The sequence below is a fragment of the Coenobita brevimanus genome, chromosome 104 (genome assembly GCF_032717465.1).
Source record: "Coenobita brevimanus isolate Jiangsu-jjx chromosome 104, ASM3271746v2, whole genome shotgun sequence".
Taxonomy (NCBI): domain Eukaryota; kingdom Metazoa; phylum Arthropoda; class Malacostraca; order Decapoda; family Coenobitidae; genus Coenobita; species Coenobita brevimanus.
The window spans coordinates 46,152,751-46,180,250 of record NC_137057.1 but is presented as its reverse complement, the minus strand read 5'-3'; the positions used below and the strand labels follow the sequence as shown (position 1 = coordinate 46,180,250).

The following is a 27,500-nucleotide window of genomic DNA, read 5'->3' as shown; positions in this document are numbered from 1 at the left end:
CACACACACACACACCAACCCCCTACCTCCACACACACACACACCAACCCCCTACCTCCACACACACACACCAACCCCCTACCTCCACACACACACACAACAACCCCAACACACACCAACCCCCTACCTCCACACACACACACACCAACCCCCTACCTCCACACACACACACACACAACAACCCCCAACACACACCAACCCCCTACCTCCACACACACACACACACAACAACAACCCCCAACCTCCACACACACACACACACAACAACCCCCAACCCCTTACCTCCACACACACACACACACACACACACAACAACCCCCAACACACACCAACCCCCTACCTCCACACACACACACAACAACCCCCAACACACCAACCCCCTACCTCCACACACACACACACACACACACACACCAACCCCCTACCTCCACACACACACACACAACAACCCCCAACACACACCAACCCCCTACCTCCACACACACACACAACCCCCAACACACACCAACCCCCTACCTCCACACACACACAACAACCCCCAACACACACACACAACCCCCAACACACACCAACCCCCTACCTCCACACACACACACAAACAACCCCCAACACACACCAACCCCCTACCTCCACACACACACACACACACACACACACCGACGCTCCCACCCTGGAGGAAGGTCACCCCTAGAGTTCACTACCCCCTCCATCCCCCATCCACTCTATCTACCCAGCAACTGTGTCTATCTATCTATCTACCCAGCAACTGTCTATCTATCCATCTATCTACCCAGCAACTGTCTATCTATCCATCTATCTACCCAGCAACTGTCTATCTATCCATCTATCTACCCAGCAACTGTTTCTATCTATCCATCTATCTACCCAGCAACTGTGTCTATCTATCCATCTATCTACCCAGCAACTGTATCTATCTATCCGTCTATCTACCCAGCAACTGTATCTATCTATCCATCTATCTACACAGCAACTGTATCAATCCATCTATCTACCCAGCAACTGTATCAATCCATCTATCTACCCAGCAACTGTATCTATCCATCTATCTACCCAGCAACTGTATCTATCCATCTATCTACCCAGCAACTGTGTCTACCTATCCATCTATCTACCCAGCAACTATCTATCTATCTATTTATCTACCCAGCAACTGTATCTATCTGTCCAACTATCTATCGACTCAGATATTTAGAGAAATTGTTTGAGAGGCCTATTAATATTAAGGTAAATTTCTCTCTCTCTCTCCTATTCCTATCCATCAAAATTCCTTCACCTATTCCTCCCCTATCCCTTCGTCCTCCCCTCCTCACTGCCCATCTCTCATCCTTGATACTCACTCCATCTCTCCTGTCATTTTCACCTTCCATCCCATCTCATACTTTCCTTCTTCCTTACCTTCCATCTTTGCCTTATTTCTCCTTCCCCTCCCCCTTCCCTTCCCTTCCTTTTCCTCTCCCTCATTCTCCGTCTCCTCCTCTCTATGTAGCTGCCTAGCAACCATCCTCTCTCTCTCTCTCCTGCAGGTGTATTCAAAGCTAGTGGTGGATTTAAAGGCCAGGTGATGGGTGGATTTAAAGGTACAGGTGATGGATTTAAAGGCCAGGTGATGGGTGGATTTAAAGGCCAGGTGGTGTATCTTTAAAGGTCCAGGTGATAGGTGGATTTAAAGGTCCAGGTGATGATGGATTTAAAGGCCAGGTGATGATGGATTTAAAGGTCCAGGCGATGGGTGGATTTAAAGGTCCAGGCATTGGGTGGATTTAAAGGTCCAGGCGATGGGAGGATTTAAAGGTCCAGGCGATGGGTGGATTTAAAGGTCCAGGCGATGGGTGGATTTAAAGGTCCAGGCGATGGGTGGATTTAAAGGTCCAGGCGATGGGTGGATTTAAAGGTCCAAGTGATGGGTGGATTTAAAGGTCCAGGCGATGGGTGGATTTAAAGGTCCAGGTGATGAGTGGATTTAAAGGCCAGGTGGTGTATCTTTAAAGGTCCAGGTGATGGGTGGATTTAAAGGTCCAAGTGATGATGGATTTAAAGGTCTAGGTGATGGGAGGATTTAAAGGTCCAGGTGATGGGAGGATTTAAAGGTCCAGGTGATGGGTGGATTTAAAGGTCCAGGTGATGATGGATTTAAAGGTCCACATGGTGACTATAAAGGTCCAGATGGTGATTTAAAGGCCAGGATGGTGTCTTTAAAGGTCCAGATGGTATAAATTAAGGCCCCATGTGGACTTAAAGGTGATAGTATGACTCTTTTATCTGCCTGCACTGCGAGTTAGGTGGCACGATGTATAGGTTAGATGTTAGAGATGTTAGACAATAGGTGGATGATGGGAATAGCCAGATTTTTTTCAACTGATTGTACTTTCTCTATACCTCTCTCTCTCTCTCTCTCCCTCTCTCTCTCTCTCTCTCTCTCTCTCTCTCTCTCTCTCCACAACGTGAATGCTAAATCGTGGTTGAGCAAAATACAAGACTTGACTATGAGGGAGGAATAAATCTCCCTGGTTACTATTCAAATCCACCCTCCAATCTGACTTCCCTTGGCCATAAACCGAGCAGGAATGGGTTTAGGATTTTTTGCCAGCTAAGAGTAAACGCACTATAGAATGTTTGGGGGGGACATAGTTTCAGGGTTTAGAAGGCTCCCTAAAGAAAGCTTGGACCCTATTGTTAAGGGTATTAGGAGACTCCCTATCGATTATTTCTTTAGCAATTACTGAGTCCTTAAAGACGAGAATTCCGGCCTTACAGCTGTTCCCTTCAATCCAATGACTTATTTTACTATTTTCTTTCGACTACATGTGTGTGTGTGTGTGTGTGTGTGTGTGTGTGTGTATTATCTTATTTTACTCTTGTTTTCTATCGACTACAGGTGTGTGTATGTGTATGTGTGTGTGTGTGTGTGTATTATCTTATTTTACTCTTGTTTTCTATCGACTACAGGTGTGTGTGTGTGTGTGTGTGTGTGTGTGTGTGTGTGTGTATGCGCTACGTCATTGATCTGAAGGGGTTTAAAACAAAAATATAATCCAGGAGTCTATGGGGGGGGGAGAGAGAGAGAGAGAGAGAGAGAGAGAGAGAGAGAGAGAGAGAGAGAGAGAGAGTCCCTAAAATAAAAACCACTACAACGCTCACAATCCTCATCACCACCACCACTACCATCATCATCACCACCACCACTATCATCATCATCATTATCACCACTATCATCATCACCATCACCACCACTACCATCATCATCATCACCACTACCATCATCATTATCACCACCACTAACATCATCATCACCATTACCATCATCACCACCACCACTACCATCACCATCATCACTACCATCACCACCACCACTACCATCATCATCATCACCACCACTACCATCATCAACATGATCATCACCACCACCACCAATACCATCATCATCATCATCATCACCACCACAATACCATCATCATCATCAACACCACCACTATCACCATCATCGTCATCATCACCACCACTACCACCATCATCATCACCACCACTACCATCATCATCATCATCACCACCACTACCACCACCATCATCATCATCACCACTACCACCATCATCATCACCACCACCACTACCACCATCATCATCACCACCACTACCACCATCATCATCACCACCACTACCACCATCATCACCACCACCACTACCACCATCATCATCATCACCACCACTACCACCATCATCATCATCACCACCACTACCACCATCATCATCATCACCACCACTACCACCATCATCATCACCACCACTACCACCATCATCATCACCACTATCACCATCATCATCATCACCACCATTACCACCATCATCATCATCACCACCACTATCACCATCATCATCATCTTTTTTATAGCTTAAGATGGGATGACGTAAGGCCGAGAAAAACAAGACCAAAAACGCACATACACGTACATAAAAAATACGTACACAGCTATAGTCATGTGTACCGCTGAAAGACGTACACAGATGTTATGCAATGAAGCCATACATGAAAATAGGATAGAGTGAAAAGGGGTGAGAGAGAGAGAGAGAGAGAGAGAGAGAGAGAGAGAGAGAGAGAGAGAGAGAGAGGAGGGGGGGGGTGGCTACGTCCTTTAACGGGGAGGGGAGGGAGAAAGCCGAAGGTAAGGGAGAGAGAGGTGGGAAGGGAGAGAGGGGGGAGAGAAAGGGGGAAAGGGGAGGGAAAGGGAGAGAGGGGTGGGAAGGGGAAGAGGGGAGGAAGGAGGAAAGAGAGAGGGAGCTTAGAGTAATGAGGGAGAGAGAAGCATGATGGAGGGGTGAGGAAGGGAAGACGAAAGGAAATGGGGGAGAGAGAGAGAGAGAGAGAACAGAGGACGAGAAGAGTACAGCAAGAGAGGAAAGGGGAGAAGCGAGGGGGGGGGGTGCGGCAGGGGAGAAGAGAGGGGGAGGGAAGAGAGGTTGAGGAAGGTCGGGAAATAGACAGAGATCGATAGATGGATGGAAGGATGGATGGATGGATAGATGGATGGACGGATGGATAGGTGGATAGATACAGACAGATAGATGGATGGGTAGATAGACATAGATAGATGGATGGATAGATAGATAGATACATAGATAGATAGATGGATGGATGGATAGACATTGATGGATGGATGGAGAGATAGATAGATAGATGGATGGATAGGTACATAGAGAGAGAGAGAGAGAGAGAGAGAGAGCTCAATCTTAACCCCAATCATAAACAAATGAGGGACTTATATGTGTGTGGGGTCTCTCTCTCTCTCTCTCTCTCTCTCTCTCTCTCCCTCGGCGATCATAAGTAGAAACATCATCTTCCCCCTTATTCTATCTATCTATCTGCCTATCCATCTACCTATTTATCTATCTCACTCCTACTACACTATCAATCTACTTCTATCTATCAAAGTATCTACTATCAAACTACCTACCTATCTATCTATCGAACTACCCATCTCTCAGTCTATCTACTTGACTTAGAGGTATCTTTAATCTGTCTATATATAATTCAGACTCTATTCCTGTGGGTTATAAGGAAGCTCCCTAACACCTCTTCCTTAGAGATTTATTTTCGTATATGGCTGGTTAATATCCTTACGTGCGTCAGTGATCCAAGGTGTGGCGATATTGGAAGGATTTATGTAACAGAAGAGGAGGGTAGGGTGTAATAAGCATACTAAATCGCTTAGGAAAAGGTGTTTGGGAGCTTAATCAAAAGAGGAAAATAAGGGGCAACATTGGAACTATAGATGGCTGGAGAGAGAGAGAGAAAGAGAGAGAGAGAGAGAGAGGGGGGGGGAGCGAAACCAGACTCCATGATGCCCTTGGCTCCTCACCTCTCTCTCTCTCTCTCTCTCTCTCTCTCTCTCTCTCTCTCTCTCTCTCTCTCTCAGCATTACAAATTTGTGATATTGTGGATTCCTGTGCTACCTTAATGTGAATCTCTCTCTCTCTCTCTCTCTCTCTCTCTCTCCTACGCTCCCTTTGCTTCATCTCCTTGTCTTTCCTTCAGAAGACTCTTGGGGGGGAAGGAGGAGGAGGAGGGGGGGAAGGAGGAGGAGGAGGGGGGGAAGAAGGTGGGGAAGAAGGAGGAGGAGGAGGAGGGATGGAATGTGACAAGTTGTGGTGGAGAGAGAGAGAGAGAGAGAGAGAGAGAGAGCGAGCTGGAGGGTGTGAACTGTTACCTTCTTACATAACATCTCCTTGGTGGTTGAAGGGGGGGAAGGGAGGGAGGGAGTGGGTGGGGAGGAGATGAGAGGGGGAGGGAGGGGAGGGGAGTAGGTGGGAAAGATGAAAGAGTGAATGGATGAAAGGCAAGGTGGGGGAGGGGGTTGTAAGAGGTGCGAAGGAAAGAGTGAGGGAAGGATGGAAAGAAGGGAGGAAGAGGGAGGGAGGGAGGAAGAGAGGGTAGGGAGATGGGAGATGTGGGAGTTGGAGGGGAAGATGGGAGAATGAATGGAAGGAAGGGAAGGGTAAGGAAAAGGATTGAAAGGAAGAGGGAGGGAGGGAGGGAAGGGGAGGGACTGCGAGGGAGGAGTAGAGATGGAGGAATGAACGGATGGGTGGATCGAGTGGGGAAGAGAGAATGGATGGATGGATGGATGGATGGAAGGAAGGAAGGAAGGATGGAGGAAGGAAAGATGGATGGATGGAGCAAGGGAGGGAGGGACGAATGGAGGGAGAGAGGAAGGAGGAAGGAAGTACGGATGGAATAAGAGAGGGAGGGGGGTTGGAAGGAAAGAAGGAAGGAAGGAAGGCTGGATGGATGGAAAAAAAAGGCAGAATAAAGGATGACTGGAATGGAAGGGAAGGACGGGAGGGGATGGATGGATGAATGAATGGTTAATGGGAGGGAGGGAGGGAAAGTGAGGCAACTCCCAAATTCTCAACACAAAGCTCACATACACAGAGCTTGTAATAGGAAGGGAGGGAGGAAGGAAAGAGGGAAGGAAGGAAACGAAACGGAAGGAAGGAAAGAAGGGAAATGGAAGGAAGGAAAGAAGCAAGCAAGCATGGAAGGAAGGAAGCAAGGAAGGAAAGGAGGGAGGGAGGGAGGAGGTAGGCAGGTAAGATAAAGAGCAGGAACTATGACATAATATTCAAATACATAAGATACATAAAAATAGGTTGGTCGATTGCATTAGGTTATGAGGTACCAGGATGTATATATGTATGTACAGTGTGTGTGTGTGTGTGTGTGTGTGTGTATGTATGTATATATGTAAGCTTATATGTATGTATGTGTATGGATATATGTACCGGTATGTATGCAGCCTTTGTATGTACCAGAATGTGTTTGTCTGTCCGTATGGGGGAAACTGAGTATGCAGGTAGGGATGGAAATATATAAATGGAAAGAGGTGGAATGGTTGGTTAGTTTGTTGGTTATTGGAGAGAAAATAGAGAGAGAGAGAGAGAGAGAGAGAGACAGGGGGGGGGGAGGAAACACGTAACGATGGGAAACGGGTGGAGCAAGGTGAGGTCACGCGAGGTCTGAGGTTAGGTCATGACACAGCGGGGTTATAAGATAATAGGTGGCAATAACCTGATGATGATGATGATGATGATGATGATGATGATGATGATGATGATAATAATAATGATGATGATGATGATAATGATGGTGATGATGATAATAATAATAACAAAAATAAAAGTAAAAACAATAATTATTATTATAATACCGGTAAATATAATCATGACAGGCTAATTATTATTACTAATACTAGTGCTACTACTGCTAATAATAATAATAATAGTAATAATAATAATAGACTGAGAAGTGGTTGGAAGAAGTTCAGGGAGCTATTGCCTCTCCTGACATTGAGAGGGCTCTCCCTCCGTGCTAAGGGGTCTTTGTCTGCAACATGTGTTAGGAGTGTGATGCTGTATGGTAGTGAGACCTGGGCAGTAAAAGAAGAGGATATTAGCAGGCTCAAACGTACAGAAATGTCAATGATTAGGTGGATGTGCAGTGTGTCCTTCAGTGCAAGGCCTGGGGGGGGGGGGATAAGGTTTATGATGGAAGAGTTAAGAGGTAGGATGGGAGAGGAGTGTATTGGTGTTGTGACGAGGACAGGTAGATAGAGATGGTTTGGGCATGTGGAGAGGATGGAGGATGATAATTACGTGCAGAGAGTGAGAAGTGTTAATGCTGAGGGTAGGGTAGTGAAATGTAGACCGAAAAAGACCTGGGACGAGGTCAATGAGTGTGACCTAAGGGTTAACTGTAACCATATTCCTATTCGATCATAAGAGGCACCACAGCTATATATCGGGACAGTTACAGCTTTAAAGCTTTTGTGGTTTTCCTTAAAACATGTTACAAAGAAAACACTGAACAGATGTGAATTCGGGATTTCCCTAAACGTTGCAAAGAAAGCACTGAGCAGATTTGAATTCGGTACTTTGGACAGGCTAAATGGCAAAATACTCAGCGAACATTTCTATCACAGGATTCTTAACCAAACACCTATATCTCAATTAGTTTCTGAGATATTTCAAATATGCAATTTTTAGAATAAAAACGAGTATATCGCCTTCAAAAATTGGTCAGTGTCATTTATATAAACAGGGCTTGGGTTACATGATATCAAGCTCGAAGAAAAAAAGTGCAAAGAAAAATAATAATACTGACGAAAACAGGAAGCTTCGCCACACAAATAATAATAATAATAATAATACCGGTAATGACAATAATAATAAACAGTGAACAATTCCTTCCAAAATCAAGTCATGCTGTCTTCGAAATCCAAACAACTTTCCACAGTTTTTCAGCATTTTGGGTAAGGCTTGAATAATACTTCGCCTGAATGTGGAATTATATAACTGTGTGGTTTTACTGGCAGCAGTGAAAGTTGGCATACACTGCCCTTCCGTATGTGGCAATGAATGGTGTTATATGAACTATTATTACTATTATTATTCTATCTATCTATTGCCAGACGCCTCAATCCCGTTTGGGGTGGCCACAAACAAATCGCCTCCAAGTCGCCCTGTCCCCCGCCCTTTCACTGCCCTGCTCCCAACTCACACCCCCCTCTCTCATATACCTCTCCACCCCATCCCTCCATCTCATCCTCGGCCTCCCCCTCCCTCTTCCCCCCTCCACCTCACTCACATAAACTCTCTTCGTCAGTCTTTCACCCTCCATCCTCTCCACATGGCCAAACCACCATTATTATTGCTATTACTATACTATTATTATTATTACTATTACTACTACCTCTACTACTACTACTACTACTATTACTACCGGTACTACTATTATTATTATTGCTGCTGCTACTACTACTACTACTATTACTACAACCACTACTACTATTATTACTACTACCACCACCACCACCACTACAACTACTACTACCACCACTATTTATCAGAGTAAGAGGAAGGAGGGATGCTCTCTGTCGTTTGAAAAAGAGTAAGAAATACAAAAGACATGTCACAATCCTGAAAAAGTAATGTTGGTGAATCTCTCTCTCTCTCTCTCACACACACACACACACACACACACTTTATTGCTACTTACAAGTGTCACTCCTCGCCTCAATGTTAGGTCACTCTCTCTCTCTCTCTCTCTCTCTCTCTCTCTCTCTCTCTCTCTCTCTCTCACACACACACATACTTTATTGCTACGGTAAGGGAAAGTGCCACTCCTCGCCGCAATGTTGCATCACCCTCACATTATAACATACAGCCTTCGCCGCAATGTTAGGTCTCTCTGTCTCTCTCTCTCTCTCTCTCTTTACTACAGCTATAACGACGGACTGTTTATCTCTCCTAGCATGCTTCCCTATAACGGCGGGCACGCAGCTCTCTCTCTCTCTCACACTCACACACACACACACACACACACATATATATTCTCTCTCTCTTTCACCCCACATACATATTTACCCATCTAGTGATTTAACACACAACCTTCCTAGGAAACGCACATGAGATCACCGAGAGGGGAAAAAACATCCACAGGGAAATACGCACACGAGGGGAAATTCTCAAGGTGAACCGTGGGTGGTGAAGCAAAGGGTTGACGTGTGTGTGTGGGGGGGGGGTGAGAGAGAGAGAGAGAGAGAGACAACGATATTTCAGAAAGTGAATTTAACTGGAGACTGTAAATACACACACACACACACACACACACACTAGTAATTACATAAACACATCAACAAACATACCGGTACACTGTACAAATATATACCCATACATTCACATCCGTATCCCTCCTCTCTCTCTCTCTCTCTCTCTGACCTTAAACCCTGGCCCACACAGGTTGAGGTTAAGGATTGTGTGTGTGTGTGTGTGTGTGTGTGTGTGTGTGTGTGTGTGTGTGTGTGTGTGTGAGAGAGAGAGAGAGAGAGAGAGAGAGAGAGAGAGAGAGAGAGAGAGAGAGAGAGAGAGAGCATATGCGGGCTTCTATAAATAACGTTGAAGAGGAGGGGGGAGGGAGTGGAAGTAAAGGAGAGAGAGAGAGAGAGAGAGAGAATAAAATGTATATCAGTAAAGACAATGACGTTTTAAAGGGACAGAAGGGAGTGGACGTAAAGGAGAGAGAGAGAGAGAGAGAGAGAGAGAGAGAGAGAGAGAGAGAGAGAGAGAATAATAAAGAGAGATACCACAGATAGAGACAGCAACATTAGTGAAGACAGTGGTGAATTAAGGAAAGAAAAGTGTGTGGGGGGAAATAAAGATAAGTCGTCATATTGATCTGAGGCTCCTACGACTCACTCTATCTACCTACCTATCTATCTATCTATTTATCGTCCTATCCAACGCAACGTATTCTATCCTAACGTACCTTAAATTACCTTCAGTCTCTCTCTCTCTCTCTCTCCCCTAACGTACCAAAAATGACCTTAAATCTGATCCAGTCTCTCTCTCTCTCTCTCATCCGGGAAAGTACGGAATCTGGGAACAGAGGCGGCATGATGTTACAATAAGGGGAGGGGAGGGGAGGGGAGGGGAGGGAGGGGAGAAGACGGGAAGGGAAGGAAAGGGAAGGGGAGGGGAAGGAAAGGGAAGGGGAGGGGAAGGGGAGGGGAAGGGAAGGGAAGGGAAGGGAGGGGAGAAGAGGGGAGGGGATAGGGGAGATGAATTAGAGGATGGGGAAGGGGAGAAGACAATGGAAGGGGAGGAAAGGAAAGAGAAGGAAGGGGAAAGGAGAGAGAAAGGAAGGGGAGGGGAGAGGGAGGGATAGTAACGGGCACTGTGGTACGGAATGGGGAGATTAAATGAAGGTGGAAGGAAGGGGAGGGACGGAAATGGGAGGAGAGAAGAGGGAGAGGGGTAGAGAAGAGATAGGGAAATCAGACGTGGGCGTGTGGAAAAGGGGTAGGAATGGGAACACGTGGGGAGGTGAAGTGGGGGAGGGGAGGAATTGGAAGAGGGGGAGAAGTGGGGAGAAGAGGGATGAGAGGGAAATGAAAGGCCAAAGTATTGTGATGATTGACAGGGCGAGGGCGAGGAGGGGGAGAGAGATGTAGGGGAAGGAGTGGGAAAGAGGAAGAAGGGGAAAGAGCCGGAGGTGGACAGAAATGAGGGGGAGGGGGAAGAGAGACTTGTAGGGTGAGGAGGGAGAGAGACTTGGAGGGGGGAGGGAAGGAGGAAATGGTGTGGGCATTGTGTGTGTGTGGGTGGGTGGGGGTGGAGGGAGGAGAGGAGGGAAGGCTACTGTGTGGGTGGGGGTGGAGGGAGGAGAGGAGGGAAGGCTACTGTGTGGGTGGGGGTGGAGGGAGGAGAGGAGAGAAGGCTACTGTGTGGGTGGGGGTGGAGGGAGGAGAGGAGGGAAGGCTACTGTGTGGGTGGGGGTGGAGGGAGGAGAGGAGGGAAGGCTACTGTGTGGGTGGGGGTGGAGGGAGGAGAGGAGGGAAGGCTACTGTGTGGGTGGGGGTGGAGGGAGGAGAGGAGGGAAGGCTACTGTGTGGGTGGGGGTGGAGGGAGGAGAGGAGGGAAGGCTACTGTGTGGGTGGGGGTGGAGGGAGGAGAGGAGGGAAGGCTACTGTGTGGGTGGGGGTGGAGGGAGGAGAGGAGGGAAGGCTACTGTGTGGGTGGGGGTGGAGGGAGGAGAGGAGGGAAGGCTACTGTGTGGGTGGGGGTGGAGGGAGGAGAGGAGGGAAGGCTACTGTGTGGGTGGGGGTGGAGGGAGGAGAGGAGGGAAGGCTACTGTGTGGGTGGGGGTGGAGGGAGGAGAGGAGGGAAGGCTACTGTGTGGGTGGGGGTGGAGGGAGGAGAGGAGGGAAGGCTACTGTGTGGGTGGGGGTGGAGGGAGGAGAGGAGGGAAGGCTACTGTGTGGGATGCTATTGTGTGGGGGGTCTGGTCGGTGTTATGGCTTTTCATGAAGGTATGGTACGAAATAATAATAATAATAATAATAATAATAATAATAATAATAATAACTAGTAACATATTCGTATTGTGTAGCCACACTATGGGAGCGTCGCCGTGTGGTATATAAGGAATGTATAATATAAACATGATCTGAAGACAAAGGTGTCGAAGAATGTGTAAATTATACGTTTGTCCGAATAACTGGCTAACTGCATGCTTAACTGTACCCATACTCCTGATCATACGAGGCACCACAGCTATATATATAGAAAGTTACAGCTTTAAAGCTTTTGTGGTTTTCTCTAAAACGTGTTGCAAAGAAAACACTGAAAAGATTTGAATTCGGTACTTTTCACTAGGCTAAATGGCAAAATATTCAGTCAAAATTATCCAGCAAACATTTTTATCACAGGATTTTCAACTAAACACCTGTATCTCAATTAGTTTCCGAGATATTTCCATTTGAAATAAGCAATTTTTAGAATAAAAATAAGTATATCACCTTCCTAAATAGGTCATTTATATTTGGCACAAGGACCCGAGTCTCCCCAAGATATCTTCCTGTGTAATATCATCAAGATGGAAGAAAAAAAGTGCAAAAGAAAAATAATAATACCGTAATAATACTTACGAAAACAAGAAGCTTCGCCATGTATATGGCGAAGTTTAATAACTGCAGCAACAGTACCACCTATAGTAGCAATATCGTAGTAGGTGCTTTAGTATCATCATCATCATCCCGACCTCTTCCCATGTAATGATGTGTGTGTAGTGTTGCCTACTTCTTCCTTCACCTTTTTCATTCTTTTCTGTGTCTGGCCTCCTCTCTTCCTGTTTCTCCCATCTTCCCTGCCACTTTTATTACGGTACTCTTCTTTCCTTTTAAGGTGACTTTACACTGAGTGGCAAGCCTAATGGTTTCCTGTAAACCAGGAAACCATTTACAACGCTGGTTGGTAACCATACAGCCAACCTATATCTGTTACCTACGTGTCAACAAGTGGGTTAACGGAGGGTTAGTGCCCGTCCTCGTAAAACAACAAAGACACACGGCCACCCCTTACGGGATTATGGCGTCTGGCTATAGACATATAGATAATCATCCAGGCCTCTTCCCACGCAGGTATTATATTATATTATATTATATATATATATATATATATATATATATATATATATATATATATATATATATATATATATATACTGTAAATGATCCCTAACGTTTACTCCGTATCGAACTGTCCTGTATCACGTCTAGTGAAGTTTTTTTTTTCTTTTACACCAAACGAACAATTAAACGATATTGTTCAGGAGTATTACTGAAAGTGGTAATTAAGGCTACATCTAACCCCTCCAGTTCAAAATCTCTCTCCACAGCTGAATAAAACCATCAGGCAGAAAGACAATCCTGAGAAAAGAACACTCCACGGCCCTTGTTCAGCCTGTAAATCAAAGGCGGGGTCAGGAGAGGAAGATGAGGGTAAGACTCTCTGTGAATGCCCATTGTTGTAAATGCCGATCGTAAGTGTGTTTGTAAATGCCGATCGTAAGTTTGTAAATGCCGATCGTGTGTGTTTGTAAATGTTAATCGTAAGTGTGTTTGTAAATGCTAATCGTAAGTGTGTTTGTAAATGCCGATCGTGTGTGTTTGTAAATGTTAATCGTAAGTGTGTTTGTAAATGCTAATCGTACGTGTGTTTGTAAATGCCCATCGTGTGTGTTTGTAAATGCTAATCGTAAGTGTGTTTGTAAATGCTAATCGTAAGTGTGTTTGTAAATGCCGATCGTGTGTGTTTGTAAATGCTAATCGTAAGTGTGTTTGTAAATGCCGATCGTAAGTTTGTTTGTGAATCCCAGCCCAGACAGACACCGAGCAAGCGTTACCATGACAACCTAGGGACGCGGTCTCTCTCTCTCTCTCACCTGTCTCCTTCCCTCCTCCTGTTCCCTTCCTTCCTCACATTCCTCCTTTCTTCTTTAACTAGCTGATTTCTGTCTGTCTGTCTGTCGCTCTCTCTCCCACACACACACACACACACGTCTCCTTCCTTTCTCCTCTTCTCCTCCTTTCCCTTCCTTCCTCACATTCCTCCTTCCTTCCTTCTTCCTCCTGAATAATATAAACACAGCTGATCTCTCTCTCTCTCTCTCTCTCTCTCTCTCTCTCTCTCAACACTGCAATATTGTTACCGGATAATATTCCTTTTCCTTTGCAAGACAGTGAAGAATACAGGACTTTTTTTTCTCTTCTATCTTTCCTATAAAGTTTCCACAGCGGTCTTCTATGCCGCAATGCAGTCCTTCTCGCTTTTTCCTGCCGGCGAGGGTGGGGGCAGGGGCAGGGGCCTACCTGATTTGCTATCTTTTTACCTTTGTCTTCACCTCATAAAACAGATACCACAGTCACTAATTTCGCTGTAACATATAGCCCTGAAAAGGTTATTAGTATTGTTGTTTGCTTTCCTTTGTACTCCTTTGTATTCTTCCTTACCCCTCCTCCACAATTTTTCCTTCTCTCTCTCCCCCCCCCTTGTACTCGTCTCTTCCCCTCCTTCTACCTTTTTCCTTCTCTCTCTCCTCCTCCCTTTTCTTCTCTCCCTTGTGCTCCCCCCTTCCCCTCCTCCTCCTCCTCCTTCCCCAGTCTCCTCACTTCTTCATCCCTCTTTTTTCTCATTTGTACTTCCTCCTTCCCTCCTCTCTCTCTCTCTCTCTCCTTCTCTCCTCTCCTTCTTTTCCCTCCTCCTATCCCCATTCTTCTCCCTTCTTCCTCCTTCCCCCTCTTCCCTCTCCTCCTTCCCCCTTCCCTATTTATTGATATGGGGTGATATCATATTGAGGAGAGAGAGAGAGAGAATGTGATGGGGAGGGGAGAGAGGTGGGGAGAGAAAATAGATCATTGTGGGGAGGGGGGAGATAATGGAATATGCGGATGAGGGAGAGAGAGAGAGAGAGAGACCATGGGATATATAGCTTAAAGCAGGAAGGGAAAGAGGGAGAGAAGGAAGGAACGGAAGGACGTGGAGAGGGAAAGGAGAGAAAAGGCAAGAGGGAAGATGGGAGGGAAAGGGATGAGGAAAGAAGGAAGGGGAGGGAAAGGAAATGGAGAAAGGAAGGAAGGAAGGGAAGGAAGGGAAAGAAGGACGGTATAAAGGAAAGAACGGAGGAAAAGGAAGAGGGGGATGGGAGTGGGGGGAGGGGGAGAGGGGGGATGGGAGTGGGGGGAGGGGGAGAGGGGGGGATGAGAGGGGGAGAGGGGGGATGAGAGGGGAAGGGAGAGGAGGGGAAGGCAGTAAGGGAGAGAGGGGAAGGGGAGGAAAGGTCAAGGGATAAATACATTATAGAAAGAGGAGGGAGGAATAGAGAGAGAGAGAGAGAGGAAGGGGTGAACAGGTGAGTAAATTAAAGAAAATAAAGAAAGGAATGAAAAGAGACAGGATGGAAGGAAAAAGAGGGGAGTAGGGCGAGAGAGGGAGGGGAAGGGAGGAGGAATATGGAAGAGGGGCAAGGAGAAGAGAAAGAGGGAGAAGGGGGGATGCAGGGAGGAGGGAGGGGAGGAGGAAGGGAGAAAAGGGAGGGGGTAAAAAGGGAGAGAAGAGACAGAAACGAAGGGATGACAGAAATACAGGGAGGGGAAAGGGAGATGGGACGGTGAGGAAGGAAAGAGGGAAGGGAAGGGTACGATGGGGATGAAAGACAGGAGGGGAGGGGAGGGGAGGGGAGGGGGGAGGGGAGGGGAGGGGAGGCATGGAGGGAAGAGGAGGAGGGAAAGGGGGAGGTGAAGGAATATTATTATAGATTATAGAGAGAGACAGAAGGAAGGACAGGTAGAGGTCATACAGCCTTGACCTCAGGTGGGCACACTCTCTCTCTCTCTCTCTCTCTCACACACACACACACACACACACACACAGGTCATTTCTCCAACCACAGGCCATCCTTCCACCACCACCGCAAACTAAAAGTGTGTGTGTGTGTGTGTGTGTGTGTGTGTGTGTGTCATCGAACCCGGGACGGTGACAATCCAGTTTACACACAAGGAGCGTAGGTGTTACGTGAGAGAGAGAGAGAGAGAGAGAGAGAGAGAGAGAGAGAGAGAGAGAGAGAGAGAGAGATTAAGTTAGTATTAAGACTAGCAATGTCTCTCTCTCAGAATTAACCACCCCTATTCCAGGCGTAGGGTTCCGAGGCAAGGCTAAGCAGTGGAGTAATTTAAGAGTACACACACACACACACACACACACACACACACACACACACACACGAGAGAGAGATTTAAGAGTAGCCTATACACACACACACACACACACGAGAGAGATTTAAGAATACACACACACACACACACAATTTCCACTACTAACATAACTCCCCTCAGCCTCCAGTCCCTTATCATCCATGTATCCATTCCCTTCTCCCTAACACCTCTTCCTTAGCGATTTATTTTTGGATATGGCTGGTTAATATCCTTTTCTACGCTGTCTGTGCAGCGTAGGGTGATACTGTAAGGATTTATGTAACACAGAAGAGGAGAGTAAGGTGTAATAAACCAAATAAATCGCTTAAGAAAAGGTGTTAGGGAGAATATGACCCTATCTCACTGCTGGATTGACAAGGACTTATATGAGACGCACTGGACGTATGTACAGCTGGCCACACTTACACCTGGTACAGTGTGTGTGTGTGTGTGTGTGTGTGTGTGTGTGTGTGTGTGTGTGTGTGTGTGTGTGTGTGTGTGTGTGTGTTGGAGGGGTCTAGCTACAATTTCGGACGTTCATACATCACAGTTACTTAGGTTCTTATTCTCCCCAACACCTTTTCCTAAGCGATTTACTTTATTACCCCATACTGTTCTCTGCCGTGGTACATAAATCCTTCCAATACCGCCATAACCTGCGCTGATAACGTTAAAAGGGATATATAACCACCCATATCCAAAAATAAATCGTTAAGGAAGAGGTGTTAAGGAGCTTCCTTACCCGACGAGGGCGCCAACTTTGGTCATTTCAACTACCTAATATCTGACACCTCCCCTCATTCATCCCAGTGCCACCAAAAATAAATCGCTAAGGAAGAGGTGTTAGGGAGCTTTATGACAAGGTTTTCAAGTGTACCAAACGCTACACCTCTGCTACTGGTGCTGTCCCAGGTAGATATGTTGCCAACTGTACAAAATATCACCGGCAAACGAATGACAATATGCGCCTTATTCTCCTCGTAGGGTCGCTTTGTTTTTGTCTGGCCAAGAAAACTAACTCCTTTCAGCTTAGTTGAAGGCCACGTGTAGTCTGATTGGGGAGTTGATTTGCCTAGTAACCAAGGAGACTCATTCCTAAATTGTAACACACACAGACACTACGCTACGTCATATTAAGTGGTGGTGGTGATGATGGTGATGGTGATGATGGTGATGATGATGATGATGATGATGATGATGATGATGATGATGAGGAGGAGGAGGAGGAGGAGGAGGACAAGGAGGTTGAAAACGGAGGGAAAGTTGGGCAAGCGGAAGGGAGAAGAGGAGGAGGAGGAGGAGGAATAGGAGGAAGAAAAGAGGGTGATGCAGGGGTACTAGAAAGAAAGGAATAGTAGAGAGAGGAGAGGGGGTGGAGGAGGAGGAGGAGGAGGAGGAGGAGGGAATAGTTGTAGGAGGAGGTGGAGGAGGAGAGGAAGGAAAGGAAAGAGGGGCAAGCGGAAGACGAGGGAGAGGAGGTGATGGGGAGGCACCAAAAGAGGAGGAGTAGGAGAAAGAGAGGTAGGAAAGGCGAACATCAGACTCTACATGAGGGAAAAAAATAAAAAAGAGAATCACACCTTGCTCTCATGGAAGCTACAGGAAAACTTTATTTTACTGATGTTACCTGCAAAGCACGTCTCATGCCAGGTAAAGGAAAATAATAAAATATACAATATAAAACAAACCATAAGTAAAAATGTATACAAGAATATTATAAAAGGCCGTAATTGGCTAACATACCTTTCCAAAACATGAATAATGAAAGAAAAGCGTTTGGTAGCCGAGTGCTAATCGCCCGTCAGAATATGCTCTTGGCTAAGTCCAAGCTTTTGGCCATAACTTGATACCCTGAAGGTTACATACTGATAGCTCAAACCGTTCATGAGATATAATGGGAACAGATATATACACTGTACGTATATATATATATATATATATATATATATATATACACACACACACACAAAGGCTGGCAAAAACATTGTCGCTCCGTCTTCCAAAGGCGGCCATAATAAAACAAATGCAATACTGTATGCTGACGTGCATTTCAACACACGCGTTGCATTGCAGGTAAAACAAAAATTATATATAAACTTGGCCGGGAAAAACAGAAAAATATAAATGTAATCAGGCACCAACTTCATGCCAAGAAATGCGGGTAATTCAGTTTGTGAGCTTACCTTAAACTACAGACTGAGAGATAGACAGTTAGATAGAAAGAGGAACAGGTACACAAATGGACATGTAAATATAAATAGACTGACAGATATACCGTAGATAGATAGATAAACAGACAAGACAAACACGTAACAAAAACCACCAAAAAGATAGATCGATACATAGGTAGAAAGACAGAGACAGGAGGACAGATAGACAGACATCCATTTCTCCCTTACCTTTCAAAACACCTGTCCACGTTATCTGACATGAGGAGCAACATACACAGCTGCTCCGGGGCAATCTGCTGCATGTTTGACAGACAGACAGATAGATACGGTAGGCAGAAAGGCAGACTGATAGACAGACTGATAGACAAAGACAACCATTTCTTCCTTACCTTTCAAAACACCTGTCCACGTTATCCGACATGAGGAGCAACATACACAGCTGCTCCAGGGCAATCAGCTGCATGTCCCTCTCCTCCCCCTGCCCCATCTGCAGCCACTCCAGCAGCGTCTCTGGGTCCACGTCAGCCATCATCTGAAGGAGGAGGAGAAGGGGACTGAGAATTATTTTTTTCGATGTTATTTTTGTAGGGGGAATGGGATGGGGTGGGGTGGAGTGAGGTGGGGTGTGGTGTGGTAATGTATGGTGTGGTATGGTATGGTATGGTATGATGTGGTGTGGTGTGGTGTGGTGTAGTGTAATGTAATGTGGTAATGTATGGTGTGGTGTGGTGAGGTGGTGGTATAATGATGATGAAATATTTTAGTACAAGAACAAGTCGGGAAGAATTAATCTGGGACTCTCTCTCTCTCTCTCTCTCTCTCCAGCCCACGTCTCAGAGTTCACGTCATGTGCGTTTCCAATCTTTTAAGTCTCCAGTTTTTACATTAACCCATTAAATAAGTAACATTTTTTTTTTACTAATTTTGCTACTGCATCCCATATTTTTTTTTAATAATAAAGATAACCGCATTAATTTGCTTTATTTCTTTACTGATTTGTTCTTGTACTTATTGTGACGTTAACTCCTCAAACCTCGTTCCTTCTGATCAATGGTTTATAGACTGACCGCTTGGTTTTTTTTTTTTTTTTTTTACAATGGTTTTCATGTTAATCCATCAATCCTGTTTTAGTTACAAATTTTCATAAACCCATATATATATATACATATTTTTTTACTAGTCTTCATTACTGCATAAACTCCCCTAACTGATTTTTTTGGCAGTAACTTGAATTTATTTATAATTTTTTACACAGGAAATACGGGATGTGAAGGAACGTTGTGATGTGGATGTGATAGGAGCGTTAGGAGAAACACACACAGGTGGTTTGGCCATATGGAGAGGATGGAGAGTGAGAGACTGACAAGAAGAGTGTATGTGAGTGAGGTGGAGGGGGGGAGAGGGAGGGGGTGGCCAAGGATGAGATGGAGGGATAGAGTGGAGAGGTATATGAGAGAGGGGGGTGTGAGCTGGGAGCAGGGCAGTGAAATGGCGGGGGACAGGGCGACGTGGTGGCGATTTGTTTGTGGCCACCCCTTACGGGATTAAGGCGACTGGCAATTGTTAGATACACAGAAATACGGGTCTAAAAATAGGTGAACAGGCAAAGGAAGTTACTTGAGAAGGAAGGCTAGAATGCATGATCAACGAGGCTTCATTATTTGTACACACTACCAGTAATTCTCTCTCTCTCTCTCTCTCTCTCTCTCAACTTAGGGTACGTTATATCCCGCGTACCTTTCCGTCCTCATCACTTTCCCTACGATGTACCACTGTCTTTGTGTGATTCTCTCTCTCTCTCTCTCTCCTCATCACTTTCCCTTCGATGTCTGTGTGATCCTCTCTCTCTCTCTCAGATACAACGATGAAAACAATATTGTACAAAACTGGATGTGTGTGTGTGTGTGTGTGTGTGTGTGTGTGTGTGTGTGTGAGAGAGAGAGAGAGAGAGAGAGCTTCCGCCTCCCCATATAAGGGATACCGGTAGTAATTTATACACACCACCCACACTGCCTCTCTCTCTCTCTCTCTCTCTCTCTCTCTCTCTCTCAGTTTATTTCACGTAGCTCAGTGGCAGAATAAAGACAATACTGTGGTTGTACATCCTCTCCATTGCACTTCTTCGTGACTAGCATCACAATCTAACATAACTCTTCCTCCAACTACCTACTGAAGACAGAGGTGAGAAATTTAGGCCAAGTCAGAGTGAATAGGGTCTAGTTTCTCCTAATATAAGTAAAATCATGTTCAGATAAAGAGGTGTATGAGGGCTCTATCTATCTATCTATCTAACCATCTATCTATCTATCTATCCATCCATCCATATTATCTATGGTAACTATCTATCCATCCATCCATCTATTTAGCTATCTATCTATCTAACCATCTATCTATCTATCTACCTACCTATCCATCCATCTATCTATCCATCTATTTACCTATCCATCCACCTACCTACCTACCTATCCATTCATCTATCTATTTATCTATTTATTCATCCATCCATCTATCTATCTATCTACCGGTATCTATCTACCTACTTATCTATCTATCTACTATAATTCAATAACTCTCTATGCTGAATAAAATCATTAGGAGAAAAACAATGGAATAATGAAGGCTATATCCAACACAACATTTATGCAACAGGTCAACTCTGGAACTGTCTCCCTCTGTCTGTATTTCCTACTTCCTATGATATCCAGTCTTTCAAACGCAGTGTGTCCAGGCATCTCGAAATGAACGGATCTTGAATTTGGCTCTCTTTTGTGTTTGTTATTTTTCTTGGAAGGAACGGTTTGCGGGCTCAGCCTTTGGTTCCTTCTTCCTTGCATTAATAAAAAAATAATAATATGAACAGTTTCGCAAGGTAAATAGGCTATACTCCTCCATTACTATAAAAATATCCTACATTACATCGCCCGGAAGTGCCAAAGGTATAGATAGATAGATAGATAGATGTAGATAGATATACCGTATAGAAATGAACGCTAAATCATACGCCAAATAGAATCGTTTGGAGGATGCAAGAATTTATTTAAAAGTAGTAGTAGTAGTAGTAGTAGTAGTGGTGGTGGTAGTACCGTAGTAGTAGTAATAGTGATAGTAGTAGTGGTGGTGGTGGTCATAGTAGTAGTAGTAGTAGTAGTAGTAGTAGTAGTAGTAGTAGTAGTGGTGGTGGTGGTGGTGGTAGTAGAAGTAGCAGTAGTAGTAGAGACAGCAGAAGTATCAGCAGTATCAGTAGTAGGAGAGGAGGTGGTGGTGGTGAAGGTGGTAGTAATAGTAGCAGTATACTTATAAGTAGCTAGATGTAGTACGGTACCGTAGTAGTAGTAGTGCTGCTGTCACGAAACGAATGTCTTCACCTCACGAAAGATGAATCATACTGAAGGGTTTACAAATTCATTCATTAAACCCTTCACTACAACGGACCTCCCCCAAACTGAACAAACCCGTCTTGAGGTAGCGAGAATAAATTATATAAAATACAAAGATTTAAAAAAAAACTCTTCCTCACCAGACATGGGGTAATAGTAATAGTAATAGACTAGTACAAGTTTTTCAGAGCAACAGTAATAGTAAATCATGGCTGTAATAGTAATAGTAATAGAAGGCAATGTTATAGATAATATTACCGTACTTACATATTACGGGCAATAGTCTTGTGTCAACAGAATTATAAATGGCGTGTCAACCTATAACATAACCACTAAAGTAATAGTAATATAACTGAAAACAATTGAAAGTAATAGTAATAGTAACAGAAACCCAGTAAAAGACCCCATGTCTGTTCCTCACACTCCATCTCACTCTCCACCTCCCCAAGAGTGACCTCGTCCTCCAAATTCCCCTTAACCACTACTCCTTTACACCCGTCTTGAGGTAGAGAATAAATTATACAAACAAATACCTCTTCCTCACACTCCATCTCTCTCTCTACAATTGCTAAAATCGTCGAGGGAGAGAAAAACTAAAAAATAAAACAACTGGATTCAAGGATTGCCTCTTACACTGGCTCTTTCTCATGTTCATCCTCCACCTCGTCCTCCACATAACCCTTGATCCTCACACTTGTCAACAACCACACTGGGATATCACAGGCAGGGTAAATAAATACTGCTTACTACTACCGCCTTCAACACAGACATCATGCACAAAATTATACATACTTCTGTTACTACAATTACTTTTATTACTACCATCGTCCTACTACTACTACTGCTACTACTATTACTACTACTACTACTACTACACTAACGGTAATACTAATCTATCTATTGCCAAACGCCTCGATCCCGTACGAGGTGGCCACAAACAAATCGCCTCCACGTCGCCCTGTCCCCCACCATTTCACTGCCGATCCCGTACGAGGTGGCCACAAACAAATCGCCTCCACGTCGCCCTGTCCCCCACCATTTCACTGCCCTGCTCCCAACTCACACCCCCCTCTCTCGTATACTGTAATACTAATACTACTAATAATTATAGTAGTAGGGATATCCGGTCCCATCTTTAAGTGACCTAGAACGACCCGCCAGGAAATACAGGGTTAACGACCTTTATATCCCCCTAAATTCTCTCTCTCTCTCTCTCTCTCCCCCAATAAAACCTAGGTGGTAGTCACAAAAATAGTTATGATTAATTCTCTGTTGCAACTTAGATATTCTCTCTCTCTCTCTCTCTCTCTCCTTAATCCTCAATCTTCCTCTTTACCTCCTCAACACCATCATCGTCTCATTCTCCCTCCCTCCTGCCTCTATTTCTCCTCTCACTTTTTTCCCTCAACCACCTCTCTCTCTCTCTCCGCTTCATCCTCAATCTTCCTCTTTACCTCCTCAACACCATCATCATCTCATTCTTCCTCCCTCCTGCCTCTCTTTCTCCTCTCACTTATTTTCTCAACCTCCCTTCCCTCTCTCTCTCCCTCTCTCTCTCACACACACACACACACACTCACACACACACACACACACACGTATTCTTCCTTCGTGAGCCATTCTTTACGTTCATCCTCTATCAATGGACAGATGGAAAGCCAAAGTTAGTTGATGATATGGTAAACTAGTGGATTGATGTTCTTTGATCTTAGCCATTTTGACTGATGTCTGATTCATGAAGGATTGTGGAGTAAAGTAATACCCGGAAGTGTAGTCAATCAATCAATCAATCTATCTATCAATCTATCTACCTACCTACCTATCTATCTATATCTACAACTATAGAATGATATAATACTTGTACGTATGGATGTATATATGTATGTATGTACCCCCCACAGAGAGAGAGAGAGAGAGAGAGAGAGAGAGAGAGGTATATGTACGGTACCCCCCCCCGGCAGAGAGAGAGAGAGGGGGGGGGCAATAAAACCCACATGAACGACTAACGAGGGGTCAACAAGAGAGAAGATTGTGGGGAGGGAGGGGGTCATGGCGTGTCTGATGGCTGTGTGTGTGTGTGTGTGTGAAGAGAGAGAGAGAGAGAGAGAGAGAGAGAGAGAGAGAGAGAGAGGTCACGGGAAATACACCACTACACCCCATCGTTACCACACCCCAACGCTAACCCTCTTATGCTTGGGACAACTCTACTATCCTACTCAATTCCATATAAACATACACATTTAAGGCTCCACTACCACTACGTGAGGTCTATCTATCCATCTATTCATTTATTGCCAGACGTCCTAATCCCGTAGGGGGTGGCCACAAAAAAAAATCGCCTCCATGTAGCCTTGTCTCCTGCCATTTCGATGTCCTCTTCCTAACTTCTCTCATGTAGGCTACCTCTCCACTCCATCCCTCCACCTCATCCTCAGTCTTCCCCTCCCTCTCCTTTCCACTTCGCTCACACACACTCTCCTAGCTAGTCTCTAACTCTCCACCCCCAACTTACACCCCCTCTCTCATACACATCTCCACTCCATCCACCGTCTCATCCTCGGTCTCCCCCTCCCTCTTCCTCCCCCCCCTCCACCTCACTGACACTCTCCTCGTTAGTCCCTCACTCTCCATCTCTCCACAAGGCCAAACCACCTAAGTGTATTTCTCCTTTCTATCACACCCACATCCACATCACAACGCTCCTTCACTTCCTCATTTATCAATCTGTCCACTAAATAATAATAATAAAATAATAATAATAATAATAATAATAAACAATAATAAACATAATAATAATAAACAATAAACATAATACCGTAATAATAATAATAATAATAAATAATAATAATAATCGTTCCCCCTGTGAGCGATAAATTCTGAAATGACCAATAAGAGTGAAACATCGCCCATTTGGTACTGGTAAAGAGTTCAAAATCCTTGGTCTGTGTCGTATTGCATCACACCACAAAGAAAACGAATAATTCTTTTAATGTGTGTCCATTGCATTCACTTATTCACCCCATTCATCATTTCTTTTGTTATTTTTACCACCAGACGCCATTTATTCATCTTTATTGACGCTTGTATGGATAAAGGAGGGTAAGACTGTATTCACTAATCCATTTACTAGCATCTACATTGAAAAAAAAAAATCAGTCTCAATATTATACATCTCTCCAATACTAACATTTAATAACAATGATAATAAAAATAAAAATAACTAATAATAAAAATAATAATAATAATAACAGTTGTCGTACCGGCAGTAGTAGAAATAATAATGATAATAGGTTAATAATAATGATTATACTAATATTCTATTAATAATGTAGCAGTAGTACAGTAGTAGTTGTAGTAGTAGAATAATATTAATAATAATAATAATAATAATATAATAATAATAATAATCGTCTACCCTTTTTATCTTATCCTGGCCTCGATTGTCTTCCTTTTCCAGATTATTTCACAAAACTCGGTGACTGAGAGATAATACTACGACCCTACATCCTCCATTCCATAGCACTTCTTCGTGACCAGCAGCATATTCTAGCGTTAATCTATTGCAACAGGTCGGCATTCAAGGTTGAGAGAGATGTCAATTTTAGGCCAAGTTAGAGAGAAAAGACTAGTGTTAACCAAATTAAAATGAAAAAGTAATTGGACTGAAGGGGTTAACAGCTACCGTGCAGTGTCCTCTCTCTCTCTCTCTCTCTTGCTGCCCCAAACGATTATATTCAAATTAGCCCTTTATTTTTTTTTTAATGGAGAGGATTAAACCACATCATATAACTTCTAAGATGAATATAATCGTCCGGCAGCGGCAAGAACAATCATCATTATTATCATCATCATAATTATCACCATCATCAAAACTAACATCTTCCTCACATAATCGCCATATCATCACCATTATAATCACCATATCATCACCTTTATAATCACCATATCATCATCACCATTATAATCACCATATCATCAACGTCACTATAATCAACACTACATCAGCATCACCATTTCCTATTCCACGGTGAGCCACGGAACTGTCCAGACGTCTCCCCTCAAAAAATATAAATAAAAATAAAATAAGTAAAAAATAAATAATGAGAGAAGAAGGCAGTGGAGAGCATATAAATAAAAATAACGAAGCAAAGGAAAGCTGTCTTTAAAACCTTCACTAACAATGGTCTCAAGCTGAATACAACGTGCTGGGGGTCTTTTGGTACGGTACGCTCTCTCTCTCTCTCCCTCTCACACACACACACACACACACACACACACATCGTCAAGGTGGGTTCAGCCTCCTTAAGTGAGTTCCAGAAAGCAATATCTACCGTCTTCACCAACAAAGGCCTTACGTACGGTATGTCCGCATTACTGAAGAGAGAGAGAGAGAGAGAGAGAGAGACCACCAAGACATCAACAATCCCTAAGACATGATTATTTTTTAAACACGAGGTGAAACAATAGATCTGGATTTTATGCATCGCTTTTGACTATATGACTGATAAGTGGGACATAAAATATATATATATATATATATATATATATATATATATATATAGATATATATATTATAGGTATATATTATATATATTTTATATATATATTATATTATATATATATATATATATATATATATATATATATATATATATATAGGCGTACACTATATAAATCAGCCTAAAAACACAGGTTACAATAAGAGTCCCGGTGTTCGTAAAAGCACGGCAAGGGTTTAGGTGTATGTGTAGCAAGGTGAGTATGAGTTTGTCTTGAAGGGGACATTTTTGTGGGTTTGTGGCCTTAGGTTCCTTCTTCCTTGAACTAAAAAAAAAAAAGTAATCTATCTTAAGGTATATCCAGCATCATGTCGCGTTTCCCTGGATAAAAATTACTCCCATGTCCTGATAAAAAGTTGCTGTACTACCGGATAAGCTTTAAAGGGGAAGAAACAAGCTTTGCCTCAGAGTCTGACCGGCAAGAAAGGTGCGGTTGAGTAGCGACGCTTGAGAGGTAGAAAGAGATGCAGTGTAATGTGTGTGTGTGTGTGTGTGTGTGTGTGTGTGTGTGTGTGTGTGTGTGTGTGTGTGTGAGAGAGAGAGAGAGAGAGAGAGAGAGAGAGAGAGAGAGAGAGAGAGAGAGAGAGAGAGAGCTGCTTTAAAAAGAACAACACAACCTGGTTACCAAGCCAACTGGCAGACCACGTGGCCGTCCCTCTCTAAACAAAGCACACACCTGCACGCACACAAACACACGCACGCACGCACAAACACCAACACACAAGAAAATATACGCAATTGTTATATATGTACCGGGTATATTATGCACTACTGCCTATATACATTCGGTTCCCGCAACGTCCATCTCAGCAGTTACTGTAACAAACAAGGGATGAGGCTATGGCACACCTAATGTCTGACTTGGCTCGTATATCTGGGGTAAAAATAATCTTGTTTTTAATGCATCAAAAACTCGGGTTTTTAACCTATCAACCCGTCACAATCTTCCACAGGAGTACCCACTAATGTTTATTACAATCCTGTATCATCCTTGAACGTGCTTGGGATTCCATTCACTCGAGACTCATCGTGGAAAAATCATATTGCATCTCTTATAAAATCTGCTCCCGAGATTGGGTGTGCTAAGCCGACTCCGTTCCTTTTTTTACCCTTGCACAGTTGTTGACTTTATACACGGGTTTTATTCGCCCCTATTTAGAGTACAACTCTCATGTGTGGGGAGGCTCCCCACATACAGCTCTTATCAATAGGGTTACTTCCAGTCTTTCATTTATGCAACAGGTCAACTCTGGAACTGTCTCCCTCTGTCTGTACGTCCTACTTCCTATGATC

The 27,500-nt window shown here is 44.1% G+C and overlaps 1 protein-coding gene across 2 annotated transcripts in view; it reads right to left on the bottom strand.

The window, feature by feature from the left end:
• The window catches only part of Ufd4 (ubiquitin fusion-degradation 4-like), a 309,902-nt gene that overhangs the window by 199,976 nt on the left and 82,426 nt on the right, over positions 1-27,500 (bottom strand). The window contains exon 3 of one of the 2 annotated variants that reach the window (XM_080285051.1): positions 18,661-18,803. In XM_080285051.1, the coding sequence (XP_080141177.1) occupies positions 18,661-18,803 (143 nt within the window). Of the gene's footprint in view, positions 1-18,499; positions 18,570-18,660; positions 18,804-27,500 lie in introns of those variants that run through there. The other variant, XM_080285052.1, reaches the window with a different exon arrangement.